General features: G+C 36.4%; 2 protein-coding genes across 2 annotated transcripts; both read left to right on the top strand.

Annotated features, from left to right (window-relative positions):
• Window positions 1-475: 475 nt before the first annotated feature.
• LOC103550563 (keratin-associated protein 21-1-like) lies at window positions 476-1153 on the top strand. The gene has a single exon (XM_008519521.2). The coding sequence runs from the start codon at window positions 530-532 to the stop codon at window positions 842-844; it is 315 nt and encodes a 104-aa protein (XP_008517743.2). The 5' UTR covers window positions 476-529; the 3' UTR covers window positions 845-1153.
• A 6083-nt stretch (window positions 1154-7236) lies between these two features.
• On the top strand, window positions 7237-11430 carry LOC139079810 (keratin-associated protein 21-1-like). Its single transcript, XM_070597234.1, has 2 exons — window positions 7237-7457; window positions 11248-11430. Exons 1-2 carry the CDS (start codon window positions 7272-7274, stop codon window positions 11428-11430), a joined length of 369 nt encoding a protein of 122 aa, XP_070453335.1. The 5' UTR covers window positions 7237-7271.
• The last annotated feature ends 8939 nt before the right edge of the window (window positions 11431-20369 follow it).

Genomic DNA, 20369 nt, shown 5'->3' with positions numbered 1-20369 from the left:
CTACAAGAAACTAGTAGATATCTGACAGTAGGTATCTGAGTTTGAGAAGCCTGGCAAGATGTTGCAATGCTTCAAGAAAGGAGATGGGAGTATTTCTTTCCCTATGGGCCAAGGCAGACATTTTAGGAAAGAGTAGCGACCAAAAGGACAAAATTTTCCTATAACTCCCCACAACATAGTTGTGTGAGGTAGCTATTTAATAATAGAAGGGTTTGAAAATGGGTATCAGTTTTACATTTGGGCACATGATTCTATTGAGACAATTCTTTGGCAGAGTAAATGTAAATGATGCTCTTTAATTGAAACTGGAGACTCTAAAATAATGAGCTCATTTTAAGCAAACCATTGTTAATGATTGTCAACAGCAACTGGCACATACAAGTTGTTTACATATTTTGTGGCTAAGTCAGGGATGAATGGTATGCTCTGCCAATTACTGACAGTATATAAAGGGCCAGGAGAAGTAGAAGACACACACACTTCAGAAACCTCCTCTTGCAACCCAACCGAATTCTCTTCTCCTGACAACATGTGTTGCAACTACTATGGCAACTCCTGTGGCTATGGCTGCAGATATGGCTATGGCTGTGGGTTTGGCCCCCATTATGGCTGCAGTTATGGGACCGGCTATGGTTATGGATACAGCCCCCTCTATGGCTGTGGTTATGGAACCAGATATGGCTGCGGATATGGCTGTGGATATAGCCCCCATTATGGCTGCAGTTATGGAACTGGATATGGCTGTGGTTATGGCTCCAGCTATGGCTGTGGATACAGCTCTGGCTCTGGCTACTGTGGCTACAGGCCACTTTGCTATAGAAGATGTTATTCTTCTTGCTGCTAGAACATCACTATCCAAGCCTCCTTTACTTCTAAAATGACATGTCTAAAGATAGGTTGATACAGGGATCTGCACCCCTGACTTCTATATCCAGGAAATTACATGCTTGCTGGGGGCTTTGATGTCCAACTACCCATTTTTATAATTCCATCATTGTGGTCCCAGGCTCTGATGTATCATCTGACTATTTTCCAAATATTAGCCTTTATCCTTTAGTCTGTGATCTCTGTTATGTCTGTCTTGATGGTTCCAACATCCTACAGTGTGGCAAGTCATCTATTCTTAATAAAAACAGATCTTTGTTTGTAACAATTCTCTGTGTACTTGTTTGTGAATTACTCCTGGTTGAGATCTTATGGCCTCTTTTGAAAATTGGACTAAAAATAGGTTGCCTGAACTTGGGTTTTTCCTTGATAAAATACAGACATTTACTCTTATACTGATATCGTAAATAATGTGTTCTTCACCTCTTTCTTGTGTTCCACATGCTCAGACACTCACCTACCCAACCATGAGTCACAGAGTATTTCAGAACTGTGTTGTGGAAATTGTATGTTTCTAGAATGGAGCTGGAGGGGAAAAAAGGGGGAGGATTGACACCTATTCAGGAGGTTATGACAAAAATATGAGGGAGAGGAGAGTTGGCTGAGTTCCTAAAGAATTACTGGAATGAAAGAGAAATTCCAGGGTTAATGAGATATTAGAAGCAGACTCACATGTTAAGCACATGAGTAATAAAAACCTAAGAAAAGGATAAGTTAGAAGAGTAATATTCTGTCATAGCATCTGCATTTGATGGAAGTGCAAATAGATTTGTTTGTGTATGTTGAGGTTATGGAAATTGATTTAAGTCACTTAATTAACAAATATTTTTGAATATTGTTGAAAAGGAACCATGCTAGACATTGAAGACACAGTAGGAAAATTATAGATATCTTTCCCGCTCTCAGAGTGTTTCTATTGCAGAAGATGAAGATAAAAAAAAAAAGTAAAGAACAATTAAGATAAATTCAGACAGTTAATTGCTATGCAGGGAATAAAAGAGCTTAATGGGAAATAGAGTAAGGGCTGACGTTTTAGAGAGATAGTTTAGAAAGGTATTTTGAGGTTGTGATAAATGATCTGATGCCATTTGCTAAGAAGACCAGAATGGACAGTGGCAAGTATAAAAGGGGAAGAGAAGTTTATTAGGTTTTGGGTATGATCAGGGGGTGCCACATTTTCCACTGGAAAAGAGCAAGGTCTAGTGCCTCAGTGAGACAGATATAAAAATGGCATTAAAATTTCTGGTCTACTTTCTGCATCGGGGAGCCTACTACTTTGTTGGGTTCTGACTTTACTGTCCTTCCCTCGTCTAACCTTCCAACCCCTAATATTTAGATCCTACAACAGACAGAGCCTTTTAGACTCAGTTCTAACCAGCAGTGATAAATGTGTCACTGTCTCATCTCCAGGACAGCAGTTACTGCAAAAACTCTGACTCTGAGGTCCTTGGAGCTAGGAGACCCCACAAAATGGACAATTCCAAGGAAGATGGCCCTGCCATCAAAACGATCCCTGAAGTGAGGTTATTCCCAGGGCATAATTTGTCCAACTGATGAAGAAACAGGAGTTCTCTTGAGGGCAGGACAATTTTCACAGCTGGAACATTTGTAAGTCAGATCTGAGGACTGACCGTGGTCTGAGTAACTCTGAGGTTAGCCTTACAAACAGGGGAAGGGAATTCTTACCACCATAGCTCCTTAAAAATCTAACTTATTGTTTCATCATGTTTCTTGTCATTGAAGGCATTTTGAAAAATGGAAGAGTATTACTTACTAACCACTTATAAGATAATTTATATATCCTGAAAAGGGTTTTAAGAAACTGTTTAGCATATTTTCAAAATCTGAAATGTTGTAACTCTTATTGAAAGAAAATTTGAGAGTTTCAGCTTCAGTGAAATGAGAAAATGGTGATAATTTTAAGAGAGACAGGGCTGATAAAATTAGAGAAAGTTTGCACGTGTGCATGTGTGCACGTGTGGCATGGATTGATGAAGGCTGGCAAAAACGAACATTTGGCTTCACATGTCAAATCACATTGTGGAGGAAATGGAACAAAATTGATGTAAGTGAGTACTTTTCATAGAAGGATATGATTTAAGCTTTAAATCTCCTTCATGAGGAAACACAAAATCCTTTCCTTTGATGAGCTATTGAATACTTTAGAAACTCTAAATAGTAAAGTCAGTTGTTTGTTCTTTTAGCCATTTCACAAATCTTAAAAATCTGTGTTCCAGCTACGTGTTGTGATTCGTACTGGGGACAGAGATATAAGACATAGTTCTTTCTTCCAAGAATTCAACTATTCAGTTGGATACAAAATAGTAAATTATACGTTCACATTATTGCAGGCGTGTTTACAAATGTTATGGAGCTGCCGAGGAAGAATTCATGGGGAAACCTAAATCAGTCAGAATGTGGAAAGGGAAGGCTAGACCAGAGACAGAAATTAATTCCAGGGGAGGATAAGATATGAGCAGAGCCATAAAGGATGAGTTGAACTTGGTCAGTTACATGAGAAGGAAAATAAAAGGAAAGGCAGAGGAATTTAGAAAAAGAAGTAAAATTGCTGGCAGCATATTGCTACAGTAGTAACCTCTATTGGAAAAATGATAATCAGTGGATACATCCATAGAGCAATTCTCAGCTTCTCGTAAGCTACACTGTCCAATCTTGTTGCCACTAGAGAGATGTGGCTACTGAGCACTTGAGATGTGGCTAGTCCAAAAGGAAATGCACTGTAAGTATAAAGTACACATCAGATTTCAAAGACAGTATAAAAGAAGAATGAAAAGTATATCAAATAATTAAAAATATTCATTATATATTGTGATAACATTTTGGATATATTAGGTTAAATAAAATATGCTATAAAATTAAATCACTTGTGTCTGTCTGTACAATGTGGTTGTAGAAGGTTATAACAAGCTGGCCAAGAGAGGACTCTGGCTAGGAAGAGAGGTTGTGTAGGCCGCCAGGAAAGATCAGGCAATCTAGCCATGTTATCAACATACAGGGAGTAGATCATTCTGAGCCAGTAAGACCACAGTAGCCAGTGCTAAAGACTCCAGGGGAGTGCCTAGTAAGGACAAAGTTTTCATCTGAGATAGTTTATTCACTAAATGGGATTGATCAATTTGCCATCTGTTTAGGATACAGAAAAGATACATACTTGCCTTACATCATACACAAAAGAAATTCCATACTGATTAAAGTTCTAAACATGAAAGTTCATTTATTCAAGTACTAGAAGATGGTATAGACTTTCAGAAATGTCATAAGCCAGTTAGTAACTTGAAACTAGTCATGCTAGGAGTGTTTACCGCACGGAAATTGGCAAATCAAACCCCCTACCCCCAGCAGAGGTCATTAAACAATTAACAGCACACCACTGCCCATATCCTTCCTGTCCTTGAGAAGAAGTTTATTTCTTTGAAAGTTTTGCAATAGGTACGTATTAATCATGAGTCTGAAAAAGAAGAAAAAGAAAAAGGAAAGATCCATGGAAATTAATGAGGAAAGGCTACAGTATTGCTCTGTGTCCAGAAGTCTTTAGAATCTGCTTTAAGTTGATATCCATGTTCTCCTGCACATGAAACATTGTTGTTAACTGTTCTCTTCTTCTGTGAGATATCATTTCCTCAAGGTCATCCAAATGATCACACTTACAAAAAGAAAATTGTATAGATAGTGATTAAAAGCCTGGGTTCCAGAGTCCCACCATTTTCCCTGTAGTATAGGCTCCATCAGCTATTAGCTGTGTGATCATGGGCACATTATTTAACTCCTCTGAGCCTCAGTATACTCAAGGATAAAATGATAAAATAATGCTAGATCAGGATTTGGTTGAGAGTACCAAATTAAATAAAATATGCGAAGTTCTACCACTGTGAGAACACAGTAGATTTTGTATTATATTTATAATTAGGTTGCTTAATATAAAATTAAAGACATTTAACCATCTTTAACATACAAAATGGCAATTTTATGTGGCTCAACCTTACACATTATGCTTAATATTGACAATATTTTGATAATCTCAGAATTTAATCCATAATGTCAATTTTCTCACGTCAAATACATAGGCACATTACCAAGTTAGATGTTTTGTACATCTATCATACATGTATCTCGTAATTATGAACTCTAACATATGCTGTGACACCAAGTAACTTGACATAATGTTTGTCATTGTATTTTTAGTAACAAATTAGTGGGTTTCAGAGGAGTAGCTTCTTTTCTGATGATCTGGTCTTGCTTTTTACTTTATCATCAAATTGTATTAATTACTTTAGAAGTTTCTATTGGATTCGGCAAAAGGTATGGGATCTTCAGTGAAGAATTGTTTTTGGTAGGGGGGATATGATAACGGTGAATATTGATTGCAGTAAATTGAAGATTGAATGGGTGAGGGAATTCAAAGCCTGAAAATACTCTAAGTTTTCAATAGCGTGTGGTGAAATGAGAGACTGGTCCAAAGGAAATGGTGATTCGCTCTCCTTGGAGAGTTTCTAAAGCACAGAGCTTGTCCTTGAGCTCTAGCTACATATTTTTTATTCAATATTCTATGCCCTGGAATAGCACTTGCGTGATGTAAGTACTCAAAAATTCTTGTAAAATTAAATTGTACTGTTCAGTCACTGTCTAGAAAAACAATCAATGGAACAATGCAAATAAATATAGTCATGCTAAAGCTGTGTTGGGAAGAAAGCAGGTGACATGTTAAATGCGGAAAGAGTCATGGAGTTTGCAGGAATGGAGCCAATGCTGAACATATTTTAGTGGAGAAAATTGTAAAAGTGCGACAATCATAATTAGAAGACAAACCTGGGAATCTGAGTTCTTAGTTTGGCATGGAAGTTGCTGATCTAGGGTGATTCTTCCTTACATCAACTAACATTTGAGAAGTCTAGAAAAGTTACCATAATTTCTACTCAAAATGTTTTATGTTATAGTACTAGTTGAAACAGTTCAACTCAACAACTAAACAGCTTAGAGTCCTTGAGCAAGACTTAACTATCCTTGACCTTTGTATTCTCATCTGTAACATGTGTATACAAATAACACAAATTCCTAATTTACATTGTTTTTGTAAGAATCAAATGAGGTCATAAATGTAAGTGTGCCTCAAAAGCTATAGAGGAAAATAGAAATGTTGTTATTTATTATTATTATTATTTTCTTACATAATTTCCCATACATTAAAATAATGATTTTTAGGGGCCGGCCTGGTGGTGTAGTGGTTAACCTGGTGTGCTCCACTTTGGTAGCCCAGGGTTCACAGATTCCAATCCCAGGAGCAGACCTAGCACCGCTTGTCAAGCCGTACTGTGGTGGCATCTCACATGCAAAATAGAGGAAGATTGACAAGATGTTAGCTCAGCAACAATCTTCCTCAAGAAAAAAGAGCAGGATTGGCAACAGATATTAGCTCAGGGCCAATCTTCCTCACACACATACACACACAAAGATTTTTACAGGTGGAAGAAATCTTATAGGCTCTCATTCAATAGTTAGCTAGTGCCTGGTTCTTTAGATTCACAGAAAATAAACACAAAATTATCAGCCTTAAATAACTCACAATTGACTGAGGGAATCAGGTAATTAAAATAGAGCATGCTAATACAACATATTGATTACCACAATAGAGTTAGGCACAGGGAACTATGGAAGAACAGAGGAATTATTGCCTAATGCATGTTATGGATGTCCAGGAATTCTTACATGAGGTATAGACTAAACTATCACACTGAAAATTTCCAAGAACTCTTAAATAGAGTGGATTATATTGCACTGGACAAAATCATGGGTGCATACCCTTGTGTTACACCAGTTCAGGTCTTTTTCATCTCACCTGTTTCCTGCTCCAGCCCCCACTGCAATGGCCATTCTACCTGGGATCCATCCACTTTCTTGTGGGTATAACCTAGGAATGCCTCACCTTATGCCCTTGCTGTTTGCGTCTCATTTCCAGTCTGGGCCCATTCCTGTTGATGCTAAGATGTGAGATGCTAGAGCATCTCCCAGTGCCCAAGTATGTTGACCTGGAATTGCAGGAGAGTTGATATTCCCTGGAGTGAAAATCTAAAATAGGCTTGGTACATTCCACAAGACATACTTGTTCATGAGTAGGTTACAATTGTTTTTTCATAATTCTTATGACTAGCTAAAGGCCATATCCTGGACACAACTATCTGAAAAAAATTATTGTCCTTAGAATCATGAGCTTTTTAAAAATGAAAACTGCTGTGGTGATGAGGCGACAAAGTCTAGGTTGTGTGCCCCACCCATTTCTGGTAGTATATAAAGGTCTCAGGGCAAAAGATGACATTCAAACTTCAGAAACCTCCACTTGCTCCTCTGTAGAACCTCCACCTGTAGACATCATGTGCTTCAACTCCTACAGAAACTCATGTGGTAGCTGCAGCTATGGCAGTAGCTATGGTTCTCGATATGGCTGTGGGTACGGCTCTGGATATGGCTGTGGTTGTGGCTATGGCTCTGGCTCTGGCTCTGGCTGTCTCTCTGGCTGTGGATACAGGTCTGGCTATGGCTCTGCCTGCTGTGGCTACCAGCCTTTTTTCTATAGAATATATTATTCTTCTTGCTGCTAGAATGTAACTGCAGTGCACCTTTTCCTGTAAAATGATCATTCTAAGGCCATATCTGTTACAAATTTTCACAATCATACTACATCCCACTGAATAGAGAGTAGTCAGAGCCTGCAGAAAACTGATTGTCTTCTTGAAAGTCTTGTTTGTTATTGAGAGGGCCTGAGTTACTCCATGATGTTTCTGGAAGGCAGAAGACCTCATTTTGGCCAAAGTCCAAGTGTAAACCCACTATCTTCTTAGTCTATGTTTCTATATTGTGATTATTTCCAAATAAATGTTTCATCGGTCCTAATAAGTTTGTGTATCTTTTGTGTCAGATATGTTATTGACTCTTATTTTTGTATTCTATTTCTGTGACCTCCTCAGCAGGGCTTATGCTCAGCTTTTCATTCCAATTGTGTATATCTAGCTTCCATTCTGATTGGTCACTACCTGTAACATGCTGAATGTTACACATCTTGAATTTTATCCCTGAAAAAATGGCTCCTTATTGGCTAAATCTTGTGTTCTTAGTTCATTTTACTTGAGGGTTTGCTATTAAGCATTTGTGTTTCATAACCCTGGATCTACCCATTTATTTCTTTCCATATTAATCAGCACTCATATACTCATCAACATGTGCACCCATACAGACAGACAAATCCCTCAGAAAAATCTGCTTTGGGAAAACGATAATGGTAAAAAAAATGTGTTGGAAAGTTCAACAGTTAATGAGCCTGGATTTGAGTGGTGGCGTCAATAATGAAAAGGAACAGATGGTTATCAGGGACTCAGTGAAGGTATAACCTATAAGATCTTAGACATCAACAGTGAAGGAGAAGGGAGAAAAGCCTAGACTAGATAATTTCTAAAAATTATGTATTTCTTCTTAGCACTTAGAATTGTGGGAACTGAGGGTAGTATATACATTTATATATCTGAAAGACTGGTATTGCAAAATTAGTAAGACTAGTATTGTTAATGTTCTCTGTGTCCTTCTAGAGATGTTAAATATGGTGAATTGAATGGATGATCTCAACACAAGAGCCCTTCTTAATATGTGACAAAATCAGAAAGAAGAGTGACTGCCTCATTAAGTGCTCTATCACCAGATGTGTCTAAACCCATGCAGGATTACCCACTACTAGGGTGATTTTAGGAGGAAATTATAAACTCAAGGAGAGGGGTGGAATTAGCAAATCTTACCTATCTATTTCTGTCTCCACTTTGTTCTAGGATACTGTAGGTTACATATGAATTTGAGCCTCGAAGACAGATTGTAAAAATGGTGATGCTGACACTGGGAAAATACAGAACTGGAATCTTTTATGTTTCTATAACTGGGAGGAGAAGGCAAGTTATAATATTTTGGCTTTGGAAATCCTATCTTCATTTGGGATGTAGAAAGACTGTCAGAACTTGAGTCAAAATTTGACCACCCCTGGTTAAATAAATTCAGTGTTCCTAGAATCCCTTGAATCTTGAAAGAAATTGTAGGCTTGAGAAAAGGAAGGGCAAAAAATGATGGATGGATAGATTGTTATTCTTGAAGAACTATTTCTTATGAGTTAGATGAATAAGTAGTCTCATTCATCAAACATTTATTAAGCTACTAATAAACGACATTTTATTTTGTTCTATGAATAGAGAACTAAAATATTTCATCCTTGCTTTCTAAAAGTGTGGAAAAGACAAAAAAAATCTCACAAGCTACAAAGATCTGAATATTGCTATGATACAATTGTAACAGGACTGTTAAGGAAATAAAGAGGAAAAAGTCAGAAGAGAGCCCAGGACTAAGAGTAAATAGAGAGAAGGGTCAGGAATATTTCTGAAAGAGAGACAAACTTCTAGCTGAAATATGAAGGATGAATAGGAGTTGGTTAATCTTACAAGAAGGGAAAGAGCCTCTGGACAGGAGAGAAAGAGGAAATATATTTTGGAAAGTGTCCATGCGCTGAAACTTTGTTGCCATAGATGTTACCTATCCTGGAGAAAATGTTATCACTAGTTGGGCTTAAGGAATAAATTCACAGGTTTGGGTAGGCTGAACTCTAAGGTGATCTCTCATGACATACACTTTTGTGAGTCCCCTCCCCTTCAGTGTGAGCAGGACCTGTAACTCGCTTCTAACCTTGACAAAGATGATGAGCTATCACTCTTGTGATTGTTATGCTTGGGGTTGGCAGATAAAAATCAAGATGAATAAAAATGAATTTCAGATAAAATCAGATAACTTTTTAGTATGTTTCATGCAATATTTGGGATATACTTGCAAATCTGGCAACTCTAGGTAAGTTATACAGCAAAGAGATTTTTCAGATGTCCTGGCTAACACCTTGATTGCAATATTGTGAGACCCTGAGCAGAGATCCCAGTTAGGCTGTGCTTAGACTCCTGATCCACCCAGACTGTAAGATAATAAATAGGTGTTGTTCTAAGCAGCTGTTTTTGTGGTAACTTACAACAGGCTTCCCGTACTCTTCTCTGAATTATCTAGTAGGAGGTATGGTTGATTTAGATGATGTGAACATCATCTTTGCGTATCAGTAGAGATCAAGGGACAAGTCATACCAATGGGTATCAAGGAGAGAGGACTCTGGGTTAAAGTGAAAGAATGAGAGGCACTCTTAGCTGTACTTGATGGGACTGGCCTGTTAACACAACACTGAAATAAACTTTATTTAGGAGCCAAAGTGACATTGGGAATAATGAGAGACTCTGAAGCATGTGGGGATTTTATAACAGAGTAATTTCACAGAGAAATGGGTCACCATAAGAAGCAATAAGCTCTCTGTTACAGCAAGTGTTCAAGTGTCCAGTGATTAGAACGGCAGACTTTATGTAGAATAACAAAGAAGAACAAATACTTGATCTTGGTAATATATTAGCTGTGTGACTCTCAGTAAATTTCCTATCCTCTTTGTACCCCAATTTCCATACTATTAGTTACCTACATTTTTCCATTTTCATTGGGATCAAACAGATTAAAATGTCTAAAGGAAATGTGTGATTTAAAAAATATTCAAGAGTGTTACTACAAAGGATGTTTTTTTCGTGTGTGTGTTGTTCTGGTTTGAACTAAACGACCATATAGAGTCGATAAAAATTTATTGAAAGAATTGCTATTGGGGTGATATGTTATCAGAATACTATATTCATGAGTATTTGGATTCATAAAAATTTTATGACATAAAATATTGAGGGTTTTCTGTATAGGACAGCATTGAGCTCTAATGAAATCTCCTATAAAACAATTAGCAATTATTAAGATGGCCAAGATAATTAGTCAAGTCCATGCTAACAGTTGCATTTCCAAACATAAACTTCCCTACCTTTCATGGAGCCTTGTTTCACAAAATTTATCTTTGTTATCATGTGTTCAGATTATTGGGTAATTGATGGAAATTTTCCTTATAGATTTATAATTGGCTGAAAAGAACACTTGAGTGGTAAAAAACAAACATGGTTCCCCAATAAAACTGGAGACTCTATAATAATGGGTTCATTTAAGACAGATGCTGTCTCTGTGAAAAGACCAAGTCCTCTCATTATCAACTGACAGGAGAGATTTGCACATACTAGGTATTAAGTAAATATTTATTGCATGAATCACAAAACTGATGGTATTCCCTGGCCCTTCCTGTAGGTATAGAAAGGTTCCAGGGTCATAGGTGACATTTAAACTTCAGAAGCATTCTTTTGCCCGTCAACTGAAACCTCATCCTCTGCCACCATGTGTTGCAACTATTATGGGAATTCCTATGGGGGCTGTGGATATAGCTGTGGCTCTGGCTGTGGTTATGGCTGTGACTATGGTTCCAGATATGCCTGTGGCTATGGCTGTGGCTATGGTTCCAGATATGGCTGTGGATATGGGTCTGGCTATGGCTGTGGCTGCTATACTTACCAACCATTTTGCTACAGAAGATGTTATTCCTCTTGCTGCTAGAACATCATTCTAGAATATCCTATACCTCTGAAATAATGTTTGAAGATTAACTCTTTTCCTCCAAGGAATGCCCCATTTTATCATCTCTGCAGTCAAGTAAGGATTGTATACTACCTATGTTTACTTCAAAGAACCTCTTTGTTATTAAGGAATTATAAATGCTTCTGTTATGTTACAAGAAGAGAGAAGATTTGATTCTGATAATATTCAAAATGTAAATTCTTGGTTCTCCTATTCTATGGTTTTAGTATTGTCCATGAACATAAATCCTTTATAGTCGGAGGAAATCATACTTTTAAATAAACAAATTGCATTTGTTCTCTGCAAGTAATTGTATTTTTTCAGGGGGACAGAATCATCACTGACATTAGTATTTGTGGCCTCTCTGGAAAGTTGGCCAACCACTGTGCTAGCTTACTGTTAGGATTATTTATTCCTTCATCAGCTACTTATTTAGTGTCCATTCTTTCACCAGTACCACATGGTTTTGTTTACTACAGGGTTGTAGTAACTCTTGATACTAGGTGTTGTGAACCCTCCAACTTTGTTATTTTTCAAAATTATTTTGGTTATTCTAGTTCTTTTCCTTTCCACCTAAACATTAAAATCAGCCTGTAAATATCTACAAATATATTCTGCTGAGACTTTTATTGGGATTGAGTTGAATCCATACGTCAATTTTGGGAGAATGGACATCCAATCAATGTTGTTTTCCAATCCATGAACATGGTATACCTCTGCATATATTTTGGTCTTCTTTGATTTCTGTGGTGGACTCTAATGCAACATTGAACAAGAATGATTATCTTTGTATTCAGAGGATATATTCTAGTGGGGGAGACAGACAAAAGTTTAAAAAACCAATCAGACATCTAAATAACTAAATAAAAATAAATAAGTAAAAAATTATAGTTTAATAATCACTAATAAACTTGATTTGTTATGAAAAATCTTATAGTCTGCCAAAGCTCACACAAGAAGAAATAGACAATCTTAATAAGACTATATCTATTAAAAATTGAATCTATAATTAATAACCTTTCAAAAAGCACCAAACCCCAATGAGGTCACTGGTAAATTCTACAAGACTTTTGGAATAAATTATACCTATTTGCTACAATCACTTCCAGAAGATAAAAGCAGAGGGAATACTTCCTAACTCATTCTATGAGGCCAGCATTGCCCTAATATTAAACCAGATAAGGATACTACAAGAAAAGAAAACTACAGACTGATATCTTAAATGAACATAGATGCAAAGATTGTTAACAAAATATTAGCAGATCTAATCCAGCAATATACAAAAAGAATTATACCCCATAACCATGTGTGATTTGTCCCAATTATGCAAAGCTGGCTTAACACTTAAAAATCAATTAGTGGGGGTTTAGATACGAAATTAAAAGCATAAAATGTGAGAGGAGGGGAGGAAGAGTAGAGCTTTTAGACAGAGTTCAAACTAAAGAGACCATCAACTCAATGTAGATTGCTATATACGTAGATTACTATACATGAACCTCATGGAAATTGCAAACCAGAAAGCTATAAAAATAAATACACAAAAAATTAAGAGAAAGGGATCCAAACATAATACTAAAGTCATCAAACCGCAAGGGAAGAAAACAAGAGAAGAAGAAAGAAATGGAGAAGAACAACTAAAAGACCCAGAGGAAAAATAATAAAATGGCAATAAGTGCACACTTATCAATAGATACCTTAAATGTCAATGGACTAAATGCTCCAATCAAAAGGCATAGCATGGCTTATTTGATAAAAAAACAAGACCCACATATATGCTGCATACAAGAGACGCACTTCAGACCTAAAGAAACTCACGAACTGAAAGTGAAGGGATGGAAAAAGATACTCCATGCAAATGGCAAAGAAAAGAAAGCTGGGGTAGCAATACTTATATCAGACAAAATAGACTTTAAAACAAAAACTGGAACAAGAGACAAAGAAGGACACTACATAATGATAAAAAGAAAAATCCAACAAGAGGATTTTAACACTTGTAAATATCTATGCACCCAACACAGAAACACCTAAATATATAAAGCAATTATTAACAGACATAAAGGGAGAAATAGATAGTAACATAATAATCATAGGGGACTTTAACACTCCACTTACACCAATGGATAGATCATCCAAACATAAGATCAATAATGAAACACTGGTCTTAAATGGCACATTAAATCAGATGGACTTAGTAGATATATATAGAACATTCCATCCAAAAACTACAGAATACACATTCTTTCCAAATGCACATGGAACATTCTCCAGGATTGATCGCATATTAGGCCACAAAACAAGGCTCAATAACTTTAAGAAAATTGAAATGATACCAAGGATTGTTTCTGACCACAAAAATATGAAACTAGAAATCAGCTACAGGAAGAAAATCAGAAAAACCACAAACATGTGGAGATTAAACAAAATGTTACTGAACAATGACTGGGCCAATGAAGAAATCAAAAATTACCTGGAGACAAATGAAAATGAAAACACGACATGCAAAAATCTATGGGATATGGCAAAAGCAGTCTAAGAGAGAAGTTTATAGTGCTTCAGGCCCACCTCAACAGACAAGAAAGATCCAAAATAAACAATCTAACAGTGCACTGAAAGGAACTGTGAAAAGAAGGACAAACAAAGCCCCAAATCAGTAGAAGGAAGGAAATAATAAAAAACAGAGCAGAAATAAATGAAATAGAGACTAAAAACAAAAAAAAAGGACAAAAGCAATGAAACCAAGAGCTTGGTCTTTGAAAAGACAAACAACATTGACAGACTCTTAGCTAGACTCACCAAGAAGAAAAGAGAGAAGGCTCAAATAAATAAAATCAGAAGTGAAAGAGGAGAAATTAGAACAGACATCTCAGAAATGCAAAAGATTATAGGAGAATACTATGACAAGCTATACACCAACAAATTGGATAATCTGGAAGAAATGGATGAATTCTTCAAAACATACAAAACTAAATCAAGAAGAAATAGGCAATTTAAACAGATCAATCACCAGCAAGGAGATTGAAACAGTAATCAAAAACTTCCCCCAAAATGAAAGCCCAGCACCAGACGGCTTCCCTGGTGAATTCTACCAAACATTCAAAGAAGATTTAATACCTATCCTTCACAAACTCTTCCAAAAAATTGAAGAGGAGGAGAAGCTTCCTAACTCATTCTACCAAGCCAACATTACCAAAACCAGATACCAAAACCTGATACCAAAACCAGAGAACATTGCAAAAAAAGAAAATTACCGGCCAGTATCACTGATGAACATCAATGAAAAAATTCTCAACAAAATACTAGCAAATTGAATACAACAATACATTAAAAAGATGATACACCATGATCAAGTGGGATTCATTCCTGGGATGCAGGGATCATTCGACACCCACAAATCAATCAACGTGATACACCACCTTAACAAAATGAAGAATAAAAATCACACGATCATCTCAATAAAGGCAGAGAAAGCATTCGAAAAGATACAGCATCTATTTATGATAAAAACTCTGAATAAAATGGATATAGAAGGAAAGTATCTCAACATAATAAAAGCCATAAATGACAAACCCACAGCTAACATCACGCTCAATGGAGAAAAACTGAAAGCTATCCCTTTAAGAACAGGAACCAGACAAGCATGCCCACTTTCACCACTCTTATTTAACACAATATTGGAAGTCTTAGCCAGAGCAATCAGGCAAGAAAAAGAAATAAAAGGGACCCAAATTGGAAAGGAAGAAGTGAAACTGCTACTATTTGCAGATGACATGATTTTATATATAGAAAACCCTAAAGAATCTACCAAAATTTTTTTAGAAATAATAAACGAATATGGTCAAGTTGCAGGAAACAAAATCAACATACCAAAATCAGCTGAGTTTTTATATACTAACAATGAAGTAGCAGAAAGAGAAATTAAGAATACAATCCCACTTACAATTGCAGCAAAAAGAATAAAATATCTAGGAACAAACTTAACCAAAGAAGTGAAAGATCTGTACACTGAAAATTATAAAACATTGTTGAAAGAAATCTCAACAACAAAAAAACTAACAACTCAATTTAAAAATGGGCAAAGATCTGAACAGATATTTCTCTAGGGAAGATATACAGATGGCCAACAGGCACATGAAAAGATGTTCAATATCATTAGCTATCAAATGCAAATAAAAACTACAATAAGATATCACCTCACTCCCATCAGAATGGCTATAATTAACAAGAGAGGAAACAATAAGTGTTGGGGAGGATGTGGAGAGAAGGGAACCCTCATACACTACTGGTGGGAGTGCAAACTTGTGTAGCCACTATGGAAAACAGTATGGAGATTCCTCAAAAAATTAAGAATAGAGCTACCATATGATCCAGCTATTCCACTGCTTGATATTTTTCCAAAGAACATGACAATGTGAGTTCATAAAGATACATGAACCCCTATGTTCATTGCAGCATTATTCACAATAGCCAAGGCTTGGAAGCAACATAGGTGCTCACCAAGGGGCAAATTGACAACGAAGATGTGGTATATATACATAACGGAATACTACTCAGCCATAAGAAATGATGAAATCCAGCCATTTGTGACAACATGGATGGAACTTGAGGGTATTATGCTACGTGAAATTAGTCAGAGGGGGAAAGTCAAACACAGTATGATCTCACTCATAAGTAGAAGATGAAAACAACAATAAACAAACACATAGAAACAGAGATTGGATTGGTGGTTACCAGAGGGGAAAGGGGGAGGGAGGAGGGTGAAAGGGGTGATTAGGCACATGTGTGTAGTGATGGATGGTAATTAGTCTTTGGGTGGTGAACATGTTGTAATCTACACAGAAATCAAAATATATAATGATGTGTTCTTGAAATTTATATAATGTTATAAACAAATGTTATCGTAATAAAAAAACCCAATTAATGTAATCCATTACATCAATAACCTAAAGAAGAAAAATCACATGATCATATCAATAAATGCAGAAAAAGCATCTGATAAATCCAGCACCCATTCATGATAAGGACTTTGAGTAAAGAGGAATAGGGAGAAACTTCCTCAACTTGATAAAGAATATCTGCAAAGAACCTACAGTTAATATCATACTTAATAAAGCTTTCCCACCAGGATCAGGAACAAGGCAAAGATGTCTGCTCTCATTACGCCTTTTCAACATCATAGTGGAAGTCTTTGCTGATGCAACAAGACAAGAAAAGGAAACAAAAGATATACTGATAAGGAACGAAAAAATAAAACTGTATTTCCCACAGATGACATCATTGCCTGCGCAGAAAATCTGAAAAAACTGACAAAAAAACTTCTTGAACAAATAAGAAATTATAGCAGGTTTGCAGTGTAAAAGGTTAACATATAAAAGTCAATTGCTTGTCTACATATCAGCAGTAAATATGTGGAATGTGAAATTAAAAACATAATAACAATTACAGTAGCAGCTCCCAAAACAGAATACTTAGACATAAATCTTAAAAAATATGTACAAGATTTATGAGGAAAACCACAAAACCCTCATAAAGTAAACAAAGGAAAACTAAATAAATTGAGGGGTATTATTCCAGGTTCATGGATAGGAAGACTCAATATTGTCAAGATATCAGTTCTTTCTAGCTTGATCTGTAGATTCAGTGCAATCCCAATTAAGATCCCAGCAAGTTATTTTGTGGATATCAACAAACTGATTCTAAAGTTTATATGGAGAGGCAAAAGCCCCAGAATAGTTAACACAATACTGAAGGAGAAGAACAAAGTTGGAGGACTGACACTACCTGACTTCAAGACTTACCAAAAAGCTACAGTCAGCAAGACAGTGTGATATTAGTGAAACAATAGACAAATTGATCAAAGGAATCAAATAGAGAGCTCAGAAATAGACTCACAAAAATGTAGTCAACTGATATTAGAGAAAGGCACAAAGGAAATACAATAAAGAAAAGATAGTCTTTTCAGCAAATGGTTCAGGATCAACTGGACATTCACATGCAAAACATGAATCCAGAAACAGACCTTGCACTTTTCAAAAAAGTTAACTCAAAATGGATCACACACCTAAATGTAAAATGCAAAACTATAAAACTTCCAGAAGATAACAAAGAAGGAAATCTAAATAATGTTGCGTTTGGCAATCACTCTTTAGATACAAAACCAAAGGCATGATTCATGAAAGAAAGAATCGATGGGCTGGACTTCATTAAAAGTAAAAGCTTCTGCTCTGTGAAAGACAATGTCAAGGGAATGAGAAGACAAGCCGCAGACTGGGAGAAAATATTTGCAAAAGACACATCTGATAAAGGACAGTTATTCAAAACATACAAAGAATTCTTAACTCAACAATAAGAAAACAAATAACCCAATTAAAACATGGGCCAAAGGTGTTAACAGACACCGCACCAAAGAAGATATGGGAATGGCAAATAAGCATACAAAAATGGCACAGATGTCCCACTCTGGTGGAAGATGCTGCTAATGAGGGAGGCTAAGAGGATGGGGGCATATAAAAATCTCTGTGCATTCTGCTGAGTTTTGCTGTGAACATAAAACTGCTCTAAAAAGTTTAAAAAAAATCATATGGTGCTGTTTCAGACAGGAAGATCGTGTTAAGTGTCTGAAGAAGTGACAACTAAGCTGATATTTGACAAATGGGTAGATGTCAGAGCTGGGGGAAGGATGATCCAGGCAGAGGCAACAAGCGTAAAGGTTTTAAGGTGATAGGAGTTTAGTGCTTAGGGACTGTAAGGACGTCCATGTGACAGGAGAGCAGAAAGAGTCAAGGCTGTAGAGGCAGATAGCAGCCAGATCACACAGGGTCTTGTATTACAAGGAGTTAAGATTTGCTTGGATTTTATCTTAAGATATTTATTGGTTTATCCAGCCATTTGTTCTCGTGTTTGAAACCTCTTCATTCTTTTTCTGCTTCTTTATCACATTTCATATCAATACAAATTCAAACCATTTCCATGTGCGTAGTTTGGACTATGGAGGAAAAGAAGAAAAGTGTCTTTTTTAGAGGATACTGGAATAGTTGAGGGGCTATATCACATGGTCTGGACTTGGAAATGTGCAAGGGCAGCTCAGAGCGTGAGGGGAATGGAAGAGGAGGCTAAAAGAGGGAATACTTAAAGTGTGTACCTCATAGTACTTTGCGATGAGGGCACTATTTTTTCCGCATATTTTTAAATACTTGTTACATGGAAGATAGATTAATATTGGTCTCCTGGTTCCAGGAGCCAGAATTAGATGAAGATGTTTGGAATTTTAAGGAGGCTAACTTCTCAATATGTGACAGTTCTCTAAACCTAAGAGCCCAAAATGGATTTCGGTGCCAGGAGGGGTTATCCTGCTCTCAGGGTGTCTGAGTATGGGCTACATTACTACTTATTCTGGATGTTAGGAAGAAATTAAAACACAAGGAGCCAGATAGATCTGTCTGACCCTTAACACCTCTTTCTACTCTAATTAAAAAAGAAAAGTTGATCCTATAATTTAAACAATGCCTGCAAGGCATAGCGTCAGCTGTAATGTTCTGAGAAAAAGTGGTAATATTATTAAAAATAATAGGAAAGAAGTGAAAAGAAAAACTTTTTATAGATTTGGAAGACGGCTAGAGATGATGAGCATTTTTTTAATATCTTATCCTGTAGGAGAGAGACGAGGGATGCTGGCTGAGGTGCAGAAATAGCAACCATATTTGGAAGGTAAGGATATAGTATTGGCAGAACTTCCAACTGGGGAGAAGGTAAGATAGAAATACTTTATATTAACCAAAGGCTGTATTAGAGATTTCATGGAGGATATACCAGGGAGGAATCAGGGAAAGAAATATTGTGTATGCAAGGATCTTAAGTTACACTAGGAAACTCCTTATCATGGATTCTGAGAGATTTGGGTTGTATAGAAACTGCTAACAAAAAGAGATTTCACAATAAAATGGGAGCATTTAAAACAAGAAGTTGAGAGTTCCCCAGCACTGAAACTGTTCAAGGAGAGTTTACTTGTAAATCTCTGGAGAACATTATATATTTTATGTTAGACCAAGAAAACTTGGAAATGCGATTTTGACTTGGAATTGAACCGTTCTGAGCCTCAGCCTTTGTTAAATGATATTTATACTTCAAAATTTGTTACTTTCACCAAATGGCTTCAAGGCTTAAATAGACATCTGAAAAGGGAATGTTTTCGGCTGATAAAGCATTTTACAGATAGAGAATGCTACCTAGTTGTGTGAGACGTTGGACCAAATCACATTTTGACTCAGCTTGAATTGATGTCTAAGTGGAAATAGGGTAAAGACAGAAAAAGTGTATTTGCTATTAGCTGATTCTCATTGAAGTTTTAGAATGTGATCTCATGAATCAGGAGGGGCCCCTTTATAAGGACACATTGCTCACCTGTACTGAAATCTTCAATCGCAATACAGCCACACTTCCAAACAGCAACTGACTTTACTTTTACATAGCAATCTGATGACAATCTTGGAATGCAGAAATTTGCTTTCTCTCTATTAAATATATAGGCCTGTTCCCAGGGTAGGTGCTTATAATTTCAATAGATGTTCATGATTACTGAGCTTCAAAATATGCTACGAGGCCAAGCCCTGTGATGTAATTGCTTGATACTGCATTTTTCCAAAAATATTATTTAAAATGCTTCAGGCAAGGAGCAGTGAAGCCAATCACATGGTAGTTCATTTTCCAAGGGAGTTGGGTCACTTTTGAAAAGTCATTATGAAAAACATTAATTAACACACATATGGTTTAAACCAGAGCAAACGTTAAAGTAAACCTTAAACTTTTAGTATAATAAATATATCAGTTCAAGTAAATATCGATATTTGAAAAGCTGTTGCTATTTTCAAATCGGATAAAAGAAAGGGAGGAAAGAAATAGAATATATTGAGTCTTCTCTCTAT

Source organism: Equus przewalskii, chromosome 27 (genome assembly GCF_037783145.1).
Source record: "Equus przewalskii isolate Varuska chromosome 27, EquPr2, whole genome shotgun sequence".
NCBI classification, from domain to species: Eukaryota; Metazoa; Chordata; class Mammalia; order Perissodactyla; family Equidae; genus Equus; species Equus przewalskii.
Note: the sequence above shows the minus strand (reverse complement) of the source record. Positions and strands in the feature narration are given on the sequence as shown.